General features: G+C 36.4%; 2 protein-coding genes across 4 annotated transcripts in view; one reads left to right on the top strand and one right to left on the bottom strand.

The window, feature by feature from the left end:
* The window catches only part of LOC137395245 (huntingtin-interacting protein 1-like), a 48,525-nt gene extending 36,848 nt beyond the window's left edge, over positions 1–11,677 (top strand). The window contains exons 18-28 of one of the 3 annotated variants that reach the window (XM_068082098.1): positions 152–334; positions 1,528–1,593; positions 1,682–1,884; positions 3,601–3,753; positions 4,914–5,014; positions 5,839–5,978; positions 6,937–7,026; positions 7,540–7,601; positions 8,744–8,848; positions 8,968–9,009; positions 11,575–11,677. In XM_068082098.1, coding sequence (XP_067938199.1) covers positions 152–334; positions 1,528–1,593; positions 1,682–1,884; positions 3,601–3,753; positions 4,914–5,014; positions 5,839–5,978; positions 6,937–7,026; positions 7,540–7,601; positions 8,744–8,848; positions 8,968–9,009; positions 11,575–11,583 — 1,154 coding nt within the window. In that variant the 3' untranslated portion in view covers positions 11,584–11,677. Of the gene's footprint in view, positions 1–151; positions 335–1,527; positions 1,594–1,681; positions 1,885–3,600; positions 3,754–4,913; positions 5,015–5,838; positions 5,979–6,936; positions 7,027–7,539; positions 7,602–8,743; positions 8,849–8,967; positions 9,010–9,416; positions 9,441–11,574 lie in introns of all 3 variants that reach the window. The other 2 variants (XM_068082099.1, XM_068082100.1) reach the window with 2 other exon arrangements.
* Positions 11,678–12,586: 909 nt separating this feature from the next.
* LOC137395246 (NADH-ubiquinone oxidoreductase subunit 8-like) lies at positions 12,587–17,043 on the bottom strand. The gene is made up of 6 exons (XM_068082101.1): positions 16,914–17,043; positions 16,476–16,562; positions 16,164–16,271; positions 15,766–15,920; positions 13,716–13,844; positions 12,587–12,876 (listed from the first exon to the last, which is right to left on the bottom strand). Exons 1-6 carry the CDS (start codon positions 16,954–16,956, stop codon positions 12,745–12,747), a joined length of 654 nt encoding a protein of 217 aa, XP_067938202.1. The 5' UTR covers positions 16,957–17,043; the 3' UTR covers positions 12,587–12,744.
* Positions 17,044–17,096: the final 53 nt, after the last annotated feature.

Here is a 17,096-nt window from a genome sequence, read left to right on the forward strand (position 1 = left end):
AAACCATGTGTGACTTTATTTAAAAGCAACATTGTCAGGCTGCACTAAACTTTATCACTGCACATATTTGTTGTCCTTACAACATATTTTGCAAAATCATATAAACTTTTTTGGCTGCAAACAGAATGCTCTTCTTTAAACAATCTTACAGATGCGGCAGTCGAGGACCTCGGGAAGCTGGATGGTGAGCTGACAGAGATATTCACAGCCCTCGAGTCAGGAGACGACATGTTGAAGTTGTCTCACCTTGTACACTCTTTCAGTCATAGACTGTGCAGAACGTTGGAAGAGAGTAAGGCAGCCTGTAATAGGGCTCCACCTGATCAGGGGGATGGTGAGTAGACTCCCGCTTGTTAGGTATTTGCTATATTTGTCTTCCAGAGGCTGAAGTTTAAGAGTTTACTAGGCGAAGGCCCGGCGTCTCATGGGTATTAAAAACCAGTTTATAAACAGTGGCCGGTAATGTAGTTACCAACTTATTAATTTGGCTAATTTGAGCGAGTTAGTATCAGTATCGCCAAACTTACTAATAAGAACTGTGAGAGCAAGCTATAGTGACATTGTGCTGTAATGCTGAGTTGTTATGCATATTTTAACCCAGATAGTGACTATCTGCCCAATAGATCCATTACATCTCGCGTAGCTTAATGGGTTAGTTTGTAGCTCTGTGAACGGGAGGTTGCGAGATACGGATTTTTCATAACTAGAATTTAATCGCTACAGCTGGACAGACACCGAATGATGAAAAACTTTGAGATTTATATATATCTAGATGTATCTGTAGAAGTAATGATTACAGCTTTTGGTCAAAATGTTTTGGCAGACCTACATTCAGCATTTTCACTACAGAAGGTAGAGTTCTTGTCCTAGAGCTTCAATCCGATGTTCTTTACAATCAGCAGAAAGTTTTGCGCAAGAAACAATGAATTTAGAATATGGAGGCCATGTTTAATATTATTTATGGTTTAGGAAAATTGGCTGCAAACGAAAAACGCCATCATTTTTGCAGTTTGACCAAACGGCAGACCTACATTCTCAAGCCTAATATCACAAAACAGACATAATTTTCAGACATATCTGAGGTCCAATATTTTAAAATTTTACTAGCGTAAGCAGCAGAAATTTGTTTAAGATACTTTTTAGAATTTTTTTCATCGATGTCAAACCCGAAATAAAAATTTTGAGACTGATATTTTGTTGTGAATTGGGAACATGATGTAAACTTACTAGTTTGTTGGGTTGTGACTAAATGATCCCAAATTTTAGATATCCAGTATTCTAAGTTTATTGTAGCAAGTTTAAATCTATGACCTGTGATTAATTCTTTTGTAAAAGTACCACGGCGAGCCTTTATAAAGGCATTCCATAACGAATCAATTAAGACTGAGCGTTCTATTTTGCCTGTTAGATCCAAATAGTTTTTAGGTAAAAAAATGGTTTCCTGAAATTAAATAAACATGAATTCACTCTATATTTTATTTTATATATAATTTATTTGTTTTGTTTACCTATCATTGCTTGTTATAGAGCTGGCTGAAAGATGCAATACTCTGGGTGAAGACAGCATTGCATGGATGTCCACACTTAAATCAGGTACAACTCGTCTCATTTTAATTTCATTTATTTTTTAATTGCATGTCAATCACTAAATTTCATTTGTTCTCTTTTGTTAACACCATAGAGTACGCGGAAGACTCACCAGACAAAGCTGCTCTCAAGTCTTTACTAGAAAAGGTAAGAAGTGATACGGAAGGCATGCTAGGAGTTGCGCGATCTCTTATCTTGCATGGTGATGATGTCAATGTCAGTGAGATAGGAGAGCTGGTTGAGGAAGAGCTCAATGCTACACAACAGGCCATCGAAGAAGGAGCCAATAAGATTCAGGTGAGATAGCGTAGTATATAGTCTTAGGTTCATGCTATCAGTCATCTGGTCTCTACATGGGGTTAGATCTTTTGACAAAAAAACTGGATGTTTTAAGATTATAATTGACAAAACCTGATTGCAGTTAAAACGCTTTGAAGAAGTTCATGTAAAATGACGTCACTAGTTGCCATCGTTGCTACAGTTGATATCGGCTATTGCATTCAAGTGGGGCGTTATGCGTCTCTATTCTGTCAGTCTCTTTGCCGCAGACGTTATGATCGCACTTTTGGCTTGACTTGAGTATTTTACCGACGAGTTTTGTTGATTATAAGTTCTAAACATCCTGGCAGTCAGATCACCTCAAACATCAAAAAACATCACAAATGATAGACAAATCTGCTTTTGTAAAGCAGATAGACAAACTACCACTTTTGTAAAGCTGGCTTTACAAAAGTGGTAGTTAGTAGGAGGAGCACCGAGTATTCATAGCTAGTCAACTAGTTTGAAATACTCAGCTAGTTTGATCGATGTGTTCGGCTCTTTATGACTGTGCTTTATCTACTGCAATTTTCGGCGATGGTTTAAAATCGATATTTATTTTTCTTGCTTTTGGGATTCTACAGTAATTTGTTTGCTTACAAAAGGTCATTTTTATGTTCATGGAAAGGTGGGATGGACTTGAGAAACATATGAAGTAATGTAGCTTAAAGCACATAAATTACGTAATTGTTTTATTATATATTTCAATACATCAGAGTCTTGGCTTTCGAATGAGTCTATATTCAATACACAAAGAATAATATAGCTATGAAAAACAGGGTGTCAAAAGTATGTCCTGCAATAAAAAAACACTTGGTCGCGGTTCCCACAATGTGATGTCATAATTATCATTTAGCCTTAAATCGTGGATCCCTTTCGCTGCCATTGAGGCTGCGCTTTTCTGTGACAATCGGTGCTGTTAAACTCTAAGAGCACTGCTCATAAAGAGGATTCTAATAATAAACTAGGATTCTAGATAATCAACAATGTCCGAGGATCGTGCTAACGCCAGACCAATACAAACACATGTTCTGGGTTAATTAATTATGCTTCAATAAATATACTGTCGTTGATAAAGGTAATGAAATCACATCGATTAAATTGTGACCTGTAGTTGCGTGGCCCTAGGACTATATGTCAAGTGCACTTTCGCGAGATCACGCAATGTTTGAAATTAATTAGTCTCAGTCCATGTCCCTCAACATCACGATAAAAAGAGAGGGCTAGTGCATAACATCATCGGGAAAACATAGTATGGTGCTTGGAATCTGAGTTATCTATCATAGAAATAACCTGTACATGGAGAGCTAATGACACCAATTCCTTTGTCATCTTCATTGGTTCTCTGGAGTTGTCTTACCTTCGCCTGCCACCAGCGTCATTATCTGATAAAATCTACTAAAATTTTGTGCAAGTTCTTCTTTAATGGACTTGTTTGTTTAGAATATAAAATGTTGCTGGACATTATGTCAGCGTTTTAATAACCTGACAAGTAATGATGAAAGAGCTGACGTAGACTTAGCCTGAGTTCTATGGTATATCCTTGCTGTTGGTCAGTAATAACAACTGCTATCAATTATCATGGACTGGAAGAGTGAGTGACACTCTAAATTTACTGCTTCAACTCATTGTTGGTGTGTTTTCTTCCTAATTGTATCCATTGCCCTACTCATATGTTGGTTTGATGTGACACAGGAAATGCTGGAGAAAGCGAGACTGAGAGACACAGGTGTGAAATTAGAGGTCAATGAGAAGATTCTCGACTCGGTGACCAAGTTAATGGCTGAAATTCAGCAGCTCGTGAGGAAATCAAAAGATTTGCAGGCAGAGATCGTTGCATCGGGCAGAGTAAGTACAGCTATTTTTAGTAGAGCCCAAGGCGGTTGGTCGCTTATACAGAGGTAACTGTCAGTCTTTAATTGGTTCTCTTGATTAGAGTCACTGTCATTGCCTGTCTACCTGACTGACTGACAACGGATTGTTTTTGTCGTAATCTTGGTTGGAATAATTCGTTATTGATGAATAGCAAGGGCGTTGGGAGAAAGATCGGAGAAAAATCCCTTGTGACGATGCGACTCATCTGTTTTATTGAGTATCAAGTTGAACACAATCTGGCAATATAGCGCCCATCATATACTTCTTATGCTAAACAGGTTCATTATGGAGATACTTAGAATAGACAAGTTACAAAGGACAACTTGTCAAGTTGTATGTAAAGTTATCACATATTAGTGTTGAAGGTGGGGACTTCAGACTGCAATACATGCAATACACGCATATGAAACATTTTTACTGTATGCACTATTTATATATCACTACTAACGGAATTCCCGGCGTTGCACGGATATTACAAACAACTTATAAAACAGTGGCATTTAATGTATTTGCCTGCCACTTGCCATTAGCCTGGCACATTGCCAATGGCTAATTTGAGTAGGCTAGTAATTCACTAATAAAAGCCCTTAGAGCAAGCGTTAATCACGCTGTGTAATGCACAGTGGGATTTCCACCCAGATATTCACCCATATTGCCCAATGCATCTATTAATCTTGTGTAGCTCAGTGGTTTGGCATGGCGTGTGGCAAATGGGAGGTTCCGAGATCAAATTTTCTGCGATACGGTATCCCCGTTGCAATATTTTAATAGCTATAGCCGGACATACCGAAAGACATATATGTCTTTCTGTGTGCGTGTACATACATATACATAAGTATTGTGTGTATATATATCTATATATATAAATCTCAAGGTTTGTGTGTCTGTGTATATATACATAGATATACATAGATATATATATACACACTACACTTATGTATATGTATGTGCATGCACACACTATGCTTATAGCGTATTTATAAGATGTAACGGGTATAAATGAACTCATTGGTATAATAAATATGTGAGACAGTTTTTCCTACTGAATGGAGAAGTTTTATTGCATTTGTATGGGGTAAGAGTTATTTTTGCGCTATTGGCTATTCAGCTTCCATGCTTGTTTATACTTTCAGGGTAGCGCTTCAGCTAAAGAGTTTTATAAAAAGAACCACAGATGGACTGAGGGCCTTGTGTCTGCTGCCAAAGCTGTCGGGTGGGGCGCTTCCACCCTCGTGTAAGTATAAGTCACGTTGTTTTGTTCTTGAGAACGATGAGATATACTACTACATGTACTATTACTACTATGGACACTCTTGCTATGTACTGACTTTAATACTACTATCGGTACTGCTGTTATTATCACAAGTATAACTACTGTTATTATTGGTATTATTGTGGAGATAACCCAATGAGTCAATCAGTCCTGATTAGAAAATGTGTAGCTTATGTTGCCAAGGATGTTGAGGTGGGCATTCAGATTCTTCAACATGTTATGATGATGAGTTAGCAAAAACATTGTCTGGAAAGACTTGGTACCAGGTGTTATGTGGTATCTCACTATAGGGGCTAGGAGTAGGCACACTGTTGTTACAGCTCTCACTAGTAGGCATGATATTGTTACAGCACTTACTAGTAGTCATGCTATTGTTACAGCACTCACTAGAAGGCATGATATTGTAACAGCACTCACTAGTAGGCATGATATTGTTACAGCACTAACTAGTAGGCATGATATTGTTACAGCTCTCACTAGTAGGCATGTTATTGTTACAGCTCTCACTAGTAGGCATGATATTGTTACAGCTCTCACTAGTAGGCATGATATTGTTACAGCTCTCACTAGTAGGCATGATATTGTTACAGCACTCACTAGTAGGCATGATATTGTTACAGCTCTCACTAGTAGGCATGTTATTGTTACAGCTCTCACTAGTAGGCATGATATTGTTACAGCTCTCACTAGTAGGCATGTTATTGTTACAGCACTTACTAATAGTCATGCTATTGTTACAGCACTCACTAGTTGGTGTGGTATATATATACATTGTATATTTGCAGAGAGAAGGCAGAGAAGATTATGGAAGGAAAGGGTACACTCAACGAACTTAAAGTCTGTTCTAATGAAATAGCTGCTAGTACGGCCCAGTTAGTTGTCTCCTCACAAGTGAAGGCAGACAAGGAGAGTCAGAAATTATCAGGTACCTGCATTCATTGTCTTATGGTCATATTTTTAGGCGACTCTCTTTGACGGTTCTCTTAAGCGCTATTGTCTTTACAGATGGTATCTGATATCTGATACATATTGACACTATTTTTTGCCTAATTATGTACTTTGAAAATCTAATTGTAGGTTTCATGTTTTAATCTGTAGTCAGTCGGTTGCGAATAATGCTTGCTAGTAGATGTGTGGTTATCTAACTTGTATATATACAATTTTTATAGTATTCATTTTATGATATTTATTATAGCATTTTTATGTCTGTTTCATTTCTGTTACAAGACTATTAAAACTGTCCATTAATAAGGCTTTCATCATCCTATTCTACCATCTTGTGTGTTCATCTAACCAGTAAAAGAAAGGATGAGCAAACTGACTTGGCAGCCATTTTCATTCAGAAGGAACGTGTTTGAAGCTTTAATAAAATTAACTTTAACTAAATATTTCATTCCTCAGTTCATCAGAATTACATTTGAGTAGAATGGCTGGTTTTGCAAAAGTGGTAGTTGGTAGGAGGAGCACCGAGTATCCATAGCTAGTCAACTAGTTTGAAATACTCAGCTAGTTTGATCGATGTGTTTGGCTCGTTATGCGCATGCTTTATCTACTGCAAATTTCGGCGATGGTATAGAATCGATATTTCTTTTTCTTGCGTTTGGGGTTTTACAGCACTTTGTTTACTTACAAAAGGTCATAAAAAGGTTCATGGAAAGGTGAGACAGACTTGAGAAACGTATGAAGTGATGTAGCTTAAAAGATAAATTTTGGTCAACATGTGACATACACGTCATTTCAGTCAACATGTGACATACACGTCATTTTGGTCAACATGTGACATACATGTCATTTTGGTCAACATATGACATACATGTCATTTTGGTCAACATGTGACATACATGCCATTTTGGTCAACATGTGACATACATGTCATTTTGTAGACTTGAAGCACTCAGCCAAAGGAGTGAAATCAGCTACGGCTGACGTGGTTGCCTCCTCCAATTTTGGACAGCAGATGATTGAAGATGCAGGTATGTTTACTTTAGTCGATAATTTTAGTTGTTGAGAAAACTGATGCTACAAGAAATTGATTCAATTTATTTTACTGGCATTCAAAGGGCATGAGGGTTCCTCCTGGTCATCAGAAGGGAAGAGGGGGGGGCATGCAAATGATTTAAAAGCTTGTACTGAGGACAGCAAACAATATTTACACTATTGTGACATCAGCTTTAGGTTTTGAAGACACTTGCAGGTGTCTCTTCTAACTTCCGATGTAATTCAGCTACAGGGTAAAAATACTGCTTATTCTAAATACTGCTTAGATCGAAGAGGCTTCTGTTTCTCTTCAAGTGAACAAAGCAACAGTCTATAAAACTCTATAGTATTTCATAGAAGAAATATCACTGTACCATTGCTTGAGTGGGTCTCAAATCTATTTTCTCTAGCAGATAAATTTAGTGTCTTGTATGGACAGGTTTTACTGAGCCATGTTGATATTACCTCATATATTGTTGAGGACGTCATGAAGACATTGTATGTTACAGACCTGATGAACTTCTCAGATCTTTCATTAACACAGACCAAGAAGGAGGAGATGAACACACAGGTGCAGTTCTTTTGACATTGTTGTTGAAACATGCAGGGTCGTTCAGCTACATTATTTTATTGGCATTTGTTTTTCTAGTTTAAAAATAATTATAGTTACAAGGGTACCTGAAGGCTGGAGATATGAACTGATTAAGATTTAAATTTTTTGAAGTAAAGCTCAAATTCAATTTGAATATTTGCTTAAAATACGAGCCAAATTTTGAAACACGAGCGTGGCTCGCGTGACAAGAGAAGGACAGGAGCTTTTGGCTCAGAATGTTTTTGCTAGAGTGTATAAACATATCTTTCGCATTTGGTTTGTGGTTGTGAGCGTCATTTATTTTTCAGCTGTAGTCGATCCTATATTTAGTGAGATTTGGTGTCCAGTATTTAGTGAAATTTGATGTCACCATGGCCGTTAATAACAAGTCTGTGGAGTAAACTATTAATCGAGAGAGTAAGCTGCTGGCTATCCACATAAAGCAGAAAATCACATGAAAGCATGACGATGGCGTCCAAGTGATCAAGCTAGCAAAGCAATATGATCGTAGTATATCAACTATATGTAGCATTCTTAAAAATAAGGATGCTATCACATATGCTCAAACTGCAAAAGGTTAAATCTATTTCCTTTATTTTAAATGGGGAATGATTGTTTGGAGTACGGGTTTTTTTGGAACGTGAAACTGGAACACATCAAACATGTGTCCCAGGATACCATACTTTGTATTGTACGAGTTTAAAAATAGCTGATCATACTGTAATGTAAAGGATGCAGTTCTGTGGGCTAAATCAATGACCTCATGTCTTTTTCTCTGATTGGTTGTCAAATACATTGAGCAAAATACATCCAATTATTCACCTTTATGATTTTAAGCATCGCAATACTGACATATCAGAATTCTAATCTCAAGAGATTTTTTGTTTTATGATTAGAAATAGCGATTGGAGCCTCTGCGATAAGCTTAGTTATGTACACATAGACACACAGTTTTTGTATACAATGTTTTTGGTATAAATATTGTTTTAGAGATCTATAGAACATGTGAGTCAGAGAAAATTAAAACATGCTTCTGTTTATCAAATCTAAATGCTGATATTATATTATTGTAATGATGTCACTTCCTGTTTCTGCTATGATGACGTTGAGTGTTGTCACAGGTCTACATATTAGAACTGGAGTCTAAACTAGTGAAAGAGAGAAAGAGGTTGGCTGAGATAAGAAAACGGCATTATCAATTAGCCGGGGAGAGCGAAGGATGGGAGGTATGGCTCATGTTCAACTTCAGTTATATATTGTGATGGTTGACACAATACAGGCTAATTGAAATCATATTTGCACTGTTATTATTGAGGCCTAGTTTAATAATTCTGCTTCCTGTTAGGTGGATGAAGATGGCAACCTGATAGTCTCATCAGATTCTGAGGTATTACTCTGTTAGCACGGAGTTGTCTGTCCTATAAGCATGCATTGCACACCCACATCATGATATCCTATTGACATATGTTCACATATGTGCACATGTTTTCATAGCTGTGTGCTGCATCATGTATAGTCTTAGTTACCTAGAAAACGCATGCATAGCTGTGGCGCTATTACATGTACACCCAAGAGTTGTCATCTCTTGCTTCACATTTGCTTCATAAACTAAAATGATGACTATTTGTAATTGCTTTGCAGAGAGCTGCCGGCATGACTGATGATGTGAGCGCAATTATCTACACAATTTGCTGATTGCATAGATAACTGATTGATGTGATACTCGCTTTATATAGTACATTGCTTTATATTAGTACTTGCTTTAATAGAGATTGATTTGTATTTGCTTTGCAGAGAGCTGCCGGCATGACTGATGATGTAAGCACAGTTATCTACACAATATGCTCATGATGCTTTTGTTCAAAATGTTGCATAGCTTGTACTTGCAGCTCATGCTGTTAACATTGTAGCTTTGAATATCTTCCTATTCGTCTATGTGTTGAGGTCTTGGGCTCATGCGTTGACACATACCATTGACTTGCCTAGCGCTAGTATGCCTTCTTCTCAGTCCTTTAAAATACTTTATCAAACCTCTAGCAGACATATTGACACATTTTAAATTTAACCCCTTGATCCCCCTAAATTATCGAATGCTTATACGCAAATTTGCTGCAGACAAGTTGTTTTAATAGCTTTCTACATTTCAATTTTATATGTTCCGGGAAACATTTTACCATAAGAATCAGACGGATGGTAATAAGAGTTGATGTATAATATACAGTCATACTTCAACTTACGAGCTTAATGCGTTCCGAGACTGAGCTCGTATGTCAATTTACTCGCATGTTGGTGCAATTTATTTATATATAGAACAATTAAATATATATTGATTGGTTTCCATACTCTAAAAAAAGCAAATAAAACACTCAAAACAAGATATTGTAACAAAAAGAACATGTTGATTATTCTCCTTACGTATTACATGCTTTTAAAAAGCAACAAATAAAAAATAATGCAAGGAAATGTGATAAATTAGAATGTAAAATTAAATACATACAATAGCAGTTAACACTCGCGTTTGCCAGAGAGGGAGATAAAAGTTATCCTTCGTTACAACAGTTGACTTTGATAAATTTGGATTTTATCAAAGTGTTAAAAGACAAACTTAGAAGCAGACCTAAAAGAAAACTTTCATTTTCAACTAAACGTAATTAAAATTTCTTCGGCGTTCATAGTTTGAAGTTTCTTGCTGGTTAGCGAGAAATTTTTCTATCCAAGGACGTTTGCCTTTGTCGTCCTTGCAACACGTTGCGATTAGGACGAACACAGGTGTCGTCACAAATGGTTAATGCACGACCACTAGCCAGCTTGTCCGAATGTCTATTAAACAGTTTGGATAAATAGCGCCGACCTTTTCATATAGCATCGTTTCAGTTACGCTGTCACCGGCCAATTGTTTGTCCAATGCCATCAGCGGTCGTGAAGATCGCTGCACCGTTTAGAAACTATGGTTAGTCCTTTTGCGAACTAAATGCCCTGAATATAATCCTTCTGTTTGATAATTATGAATGTATTTCTGTCATATTGCCGAGCTAGCTCAATCACGCATACACATTTCGTATATTTTTCAATATTTTCCGTTTAATATCAATTGTTATCATTTGCTTTTTCTTTGTATCATCTTTCATTTTACTGGCAAACGTTCGGTCTACGCACAGTACGTTTAATTCACGTAATTCTGCACAGAAAATCGTGCACAAAAAACCCGGTACAACAGTATCACCTGAGCAGTTGAAAAATACAGAGTGATGCTGTTCTCATAAAACACCTCCGGCATACTTGGCAACTGACTCAAGTGCTCGTATCTCAAACATGGCTCGTATGTTAGTGCTAAAACTTGCTTGAAAGCTGGCTCGTATCTCAAGTTTCTCGTACGTTGGAGCACTCGTAAGTTGAAGTATTACTGTATAAGTAATATCCCATAATTCCAAACAGCTGGTAGTGATATTACGGTTCGACTCAGTTATGAGTTGTTTTTCTAGCATTGAACTGGAGCATTTTGAATTGGTACTAACTGTGAGTCAGAGTATCTATATACAGGTAGTAATTGTTTCATTATGGTACAATATACGCGCTTTTATATGTATTCTAAAGTGTAGTGATTTATTTGTATCCAAACCTGTGTTACCTCTATGAACCGTGTGAGACGCTATGTTCGCTTCATCATAGTCATGTTGCTACTTTTGCATGATTCGTTGTAATATTGTATATTTTTACTGTTTTCATGTTTGCTAAGAGCTATAACGCATTTTTGTCACATTTTAGAAAAAATAACTTAGTTTTTCATACCTTATCATACGCATGGTGTACTCATTTTATCATTATCACAGCTGTTTGCTTTACTACCAACTCGAAGTTGGCAGGTCTGTCTATCTTACTTTGATAGAAAGACCTGTCAACCATGATAAATGGTCAGCCCAATGTAGTTGTTTGATTTACCCTTGTTTTTTAGACTAACTGAAATTGATGGGAGGGCAAGAAGTACAAACACACATAAATGAGGTCCGAGTCGAGCAGTGATGCTACAGTTGCTTAACTGTACTGGAGTTATCCCATGACCGATAACCAAGGTGCTACGACTCCCAGCTCTCTGACAACATGAGATTGTACATTTTTATATTGGAGCATTTATTCTAACTCGCTAGTCAGGCAGTTAGTGAAACTGTCAAAGCTGACATTGTTTCTGCTGAGTAGGAGGACCGCAAGTTCTTTTCGATTTGATACACTCGACAAGAATAATATATTTATTAACATTCCGGTCAACCATTACTCATATGCTAAATGCGGTTAAGCTATTTAAATTTCCATTTATATGCTATTCTATATGTCAGTGGGTTCAGATGCAGCTTCTATATTTGCAACTAGAATTCATATATTTTGTTCAGCTTCATGTTTATGCAAGTTTATGTTTATCTCTTTCTATACATAAGATAGAAGTATTACGACACTGATGATATAATTATACTTTTAACATTGTAGAAGCCATCAATGCTTTTCAAGAGATTTGCTCTGGCATGCTGCAAACTTGCAACATTTTAATTGCAAGCCCAAGACATGAGCAGACAACTTCTTGCTTCTTGACTATTTGGGGTTTTGTTTAGTGAGACGAGTTTTGTAGGGTCCATTTGGCTCTGGCAAACCTAGTTTAATAGCATATGCAGGAGGCTATAATTTGGCTGAAAAAATATCTCATTACATCTGTCACCACATAACCCGTTGAGGTGATTTTATCAGCTGGTGAATCGAGTGCCTTTTTCATTGACTTCTAAACGTTGCTGAATATGACATTGAACTGTGTACAGCATATGTAATAAGTGCAACTTGTTCAACTAGATTAATTTGTCCTTTCTTAGTTACATCACAGGCAAAGGTGAAAATGAACAAACTGTAAAAGTTGGCAGTTTTTGAAGTGCTGGTTTTCTGGTAACTACAGTTCAGTGTACATGTACTTTGATAAAAAATAGTGGACATTTAGAGCATTGTAAACCGTAAAACATACATTCTCTTTATATTCCATAAATAATTCCACGCTATCGTCCATAAACCCACCCTAACACATTCAAGTACGCTAGAAAAGTACTAAATGGGAGAGACAGACACACAAGAAGAATGTCAACTTCTGCTATCGATAGAGATGATCAGCCTGAATATTGGCAGCTATTTCTCCTTCCCACATATCGCCATTGTTCAAGAGCTTCTCTTTATTGTATAGCAGCTCCTCGTGTGTCTCTGTTGCGTACTCAAAGTTTGGACCCTGTCGACAGACAAACAGGTCACAAAATATGACTGTTTAGTTGCAAATAAATGAGTAAAGCGGGACAACTTCAGTACTTTATCTAGCGCTAATGTTGTCTTATTAACTGATCCGATAATGACATTTTTAAAATTTCAGAGACTGAGAGCTAACGGTTAGCCGAGTTAAGCTACATCGACCAAATTACTTTACTCAGCTCTCAGTTTGATGCAAATCCTCCATGTTACATCAGCAAACATCACATTCTCGTTTGAAAGTGAAAAGAAGGAAACTGGAACTCATAGTTTGATTAGTAGGTGTAAGCTGAGTTACTAAGTTTGTATAGTAATATTACAACAACTAAAATATACTAGACGATAAGAGTGAGTTTTCAGCCCATCTAAGAGTTAGATATGCTGAATAACTTAGAACATATGACATTTTTAGAAGAATAAAAGAGTCTGCACTAAATCGATAGCAAATATATAACTGAGTTTATTCACTACAAATTAAGAAACTTTAGAAACCAGTCATTGTGGTTTTTTGTTAAACAGATGTTGGCGGCCTCAGCTTGGTTACTGTTTTGCCATGTTCATGAATCATGTGTGACCATCAAATCCATATAGCTACCAACACAAAATATTACTAAATAGTTATTTCATTACAATTTTAGAATTTGTATACCATTACTCATGTTTTTTATCACATATTTAGTAGAGATCAAAAACTGTGAATTTGGTATAAAAGCAAATCAGGAGCGCACAACTACAAGCAAACACCAAACGCCTAGTGAGTGACTACGTTTATGGAGAGCAGATAGTTGATAGCAAAGCTAGTGAGAGCCCAACTGCTGTTCTCACCTCAACAATGGCATCAACTGGACACGCCTCCTGACAGAACCCACAGTATATGCATTTAGTCATGTCGATATCATATCTTGTAGTTCTTCTGCTACCATCAGCCCTAGTCTCTGCCTCTATTGTGATAGCCTTTAAGAACAATTAAACTTTTTATGCATCCATGAGAAACAGGGTTGGAAAAAATCATGGTTTTTTTTAAAAATCAGAATTTTTTATTTAAATCAGATTTTTTTGAAAACATCAATTACCAGCTTTTTTATAGCCGCTAACATAATATAATTTTATTTTTTTGAAGTCTGCCACATGAAAATATTAGTAACATAACAAAACAACTTTGCATCACTTTAATTTACTAAAAGTTGTTTTTATTATAATTTTGACCAAGTTGTGCAGTTCATATTCACAGTAGACCCTCTGTAAGTCCCTTTTTTCAACATGGAAAAACCATCAAGGTCATCAAACATGATTTTTTAGGATGATTTAAATCATTCGATTTTAATCGGCCAACCCTAATAAGAAGAGATACAAAATAGGATGGAGACCAGAGGGTGCTGGTAGATTCTATATTTAAAACTCTCACAGCTGAGTAGTTTTGCCGTTTGTCGTCATCCATAACTGAGCACGAACACCACACATAGTGCTTCTCTCACTATACTTCGATATATTATTTTACAGTTCAACAGTTCAACCGGCAGCCAACAACACATGACTACCTATTATGATATGTCCTATCATTAAGGCTGCTCATCAGCTCCATTTCAAATCAAAATTGAGGAAACTTTAGTATAATTATGTATAAAATAATATGCATGTTAACACTCCACATGATTAACTGCAGCGTTTTTTTACTGTAGGTCTGACTATCTATACTTTTTATATGTTATATATACTTTATATACTGGTACATTATATATACATATATGTATATGCATATATGTATACATGATTAACTCGTTCAGTGCTAAATTGATTTCTTTACCAGGACAAAATTACCTTTTCAGTAAAACCTAATATTTGACAAAGGCATGTATAAATGGCCATAACTTTTGAACTACATGGTCAATAAAAAATATTTTGTCACCAATTTAATCAGCATAAAATATTATATTGGTTGATGCCATAAAAGATGCCACCAATATGTTGCAGAATACGTTCATACACTTTTTCGGCCATTTTCGCTACGACCGTGAGCCTGTCCGTGTTAGACGAGTAATAAATTCATTACAGCTTACGGCTTTATTGTTACTGATACAAATAAAATACTCAGTCTCAGTAGTATTATTGTTGTTGTTGTTATTATTATTAGTACCATTGTTCAATCAAAATTTCTTAAAGTCTATAGAATAGATCTCAAATTAGTAAAACCTTCATAGCTGTAATACGTCTGACACAACTGGTCATAGCTAACAAGAAATTGCGCTAAAAACAAAGTTTTGCAAAGCGAAACTACACTCAAGATGGGTTGTAAACATCTTTTCTATTGGCTCAATGCATGCAAATAATTTTTTCCTTTCGTTTAGGTACAGATATGAGATAATAATTAATTACTTTACTTACATATCAACAACGTTTTGTATGAAGCCCTTTTATGTCTTGGCCCTATGCAAATGCTTTGTCGAGTCGTACTTGCGGCTTGTGGTTGGGAAAGCGTTAAGAAGATACTGTTTTATTGATAGAACTAATTGTGATTTTCGGTTTGGAGAAGCAAAGGTGGCAATAAGCATCGAAATCTGAATGGGACTCTAAACACAATCCTACGAATAGCCTAATTAGCTATGTCCCAGAACTATAACTGAGTTAACATACCCTCAAAACAGCTATTAAAAGCTGCAGGCACATTGAAAAATTGTGTGAGTAATTCTATGTGTGAGTAAAGCAATTCTATGAGAAATAATCGGTGATTAACTGCTAATTTAAAATTAATTTGTAAAACTGAGGAATAAATAAACATACTTAAGAATAAATGAACTGCTATACAGCTTGTTCCGCACAGAAACTTTGGTCAGTGCTTTAACTCATTTCTTGCTAAACAAGAGTGCTATATACTAACTTGGGCAGGGCAGATTGCTTCACAGAGTTTACAAGCAATGCAACGCTCCTCTCCTGATGGATATCGTCGCAGAGCATGCTCTCCCCGAAACCGTGGGCTGAGTGGGCCTTTTTCAAATGGATAATTTATTGTGGCTGGCTCCTTAAATATGTGCCCTGCAAGTGAAGGAGAATTATAGAGTTAAAGTCTAACAATATGTATTGAAGTGCATATGCAATATTTGCTAACAATGTGAGGCTGGCCTTGTGACAGTCTAAGAAGAGTCATCAAGACCCATTCAACTACTAACTACCAACTACTAACACTAACTATTCAACTGTAGTTTGTGCTGATCATTCTGCAGCTACAACTGACTCAATTGATGAAAAACTAAATGAATAATATGAATAATATAATACCTAGTGTGATGCCAAGTCCTTGGAGAAGTTCCTTGATAAAAAGATAGTCAAATGCCCTATCTGTCATAGCCTCCAGAGTCATTTCGGGTGCAGCATTGCTAACCACCTCTGTCAAACATACCAGCAGATTGTAACAAAACACTCATATATTTAATATTTACTACACACTATATATAATCAAAATAAACTACAAAAACCTCTGCTAAAAATTAAAAATGTTTTCCGTGGGTTATTTGCTGTTTGCTACTTCAACTAGACGTGTAAGTAAGCCCACTGCTATATACAAGTGTGTAACCTACAAATGTAACTTACTGTAATTCTGTTCATGTTGTAGTCTTTTCTGAATGATTAAGGGACTGACGTATCCTCTTCTTACGCTAGAGGTTATCAGTGACGGCCCTGTAATAACAGAGAATTTACAACGCTGGCTTTTGCGAACTCGAGGCTTATAGAACTATACAGATACAAGTTAAAATGAACTCGAATAGCTGAAATTGAAAACAAGTCATTAAATATCATTGCTGGTGAACCACTGTGGGTCGTAATTAACATGCCAAAATGATTTTGCTTTTCTACAACTGGGTTAGTAGCTGTGGGGAGTTTACGAACATGTTCGCTGTGCAATTACGAAGTTTACAAAGCTAATATTCCATGTAACTTTGACACTGTACTAAATACAAAGAAAACTAATTTAATACAAAAAACCGATATTATTTTTTTAACAAAATATGTAATACAGGATGCATTTACCGTTTGCTAAAACTGAAAACAATTTTGCAGGTAACCGAGCCATATTGTCCTTCACTTTGTGGAGATAGTGGCAAACTTAAGTTGTCGGTATAGCGTGTGCGGGTGTGAGTTCTATCGTACAATCTCTCGGTCGTCAAACTAGGCCGCGCGGTTCTATTCAGTGTCGTTTAGGGCAGTGTCGTA

The sequence above is a fragment of the Watersipora subatra genome, chromosome 4 (genome assembly GCF_963576615.1).
Source record: "Watersipora subatra chromosome 4, tzWatSuba1.1, whole genome shotgun sequence".
Lineage (NCBI taxonomy): Eukaryota > Metazoa > Bryozoa > Gymnolaemata > Cheilostomatida > Watersiporidae > Watersipora > Watersipora subatra.

Coding starts and splice junctions, on each gene's coding strand:
- LOC137395246 (XM_068082101.1), bottom strand. CDS start 16,956: ATGGCTCGGTTACCTGCAAAATTGTTTTCAGTTTTAGCAAACG. Junction 16,272..16,475: donor ACAACATGAACAGAATTACA/GTAAGTTACATT, acceptor TATGTTTGACAG/AGGTGGTTAGCAATGCTGCA. Junction 13,845..15,765: donor AAGCAATCTGCCCTGCCCAA/GTTAGTATATAG, acceptor TTGTTCTTAAAG/GCTATCACAATAGAGGCAGA.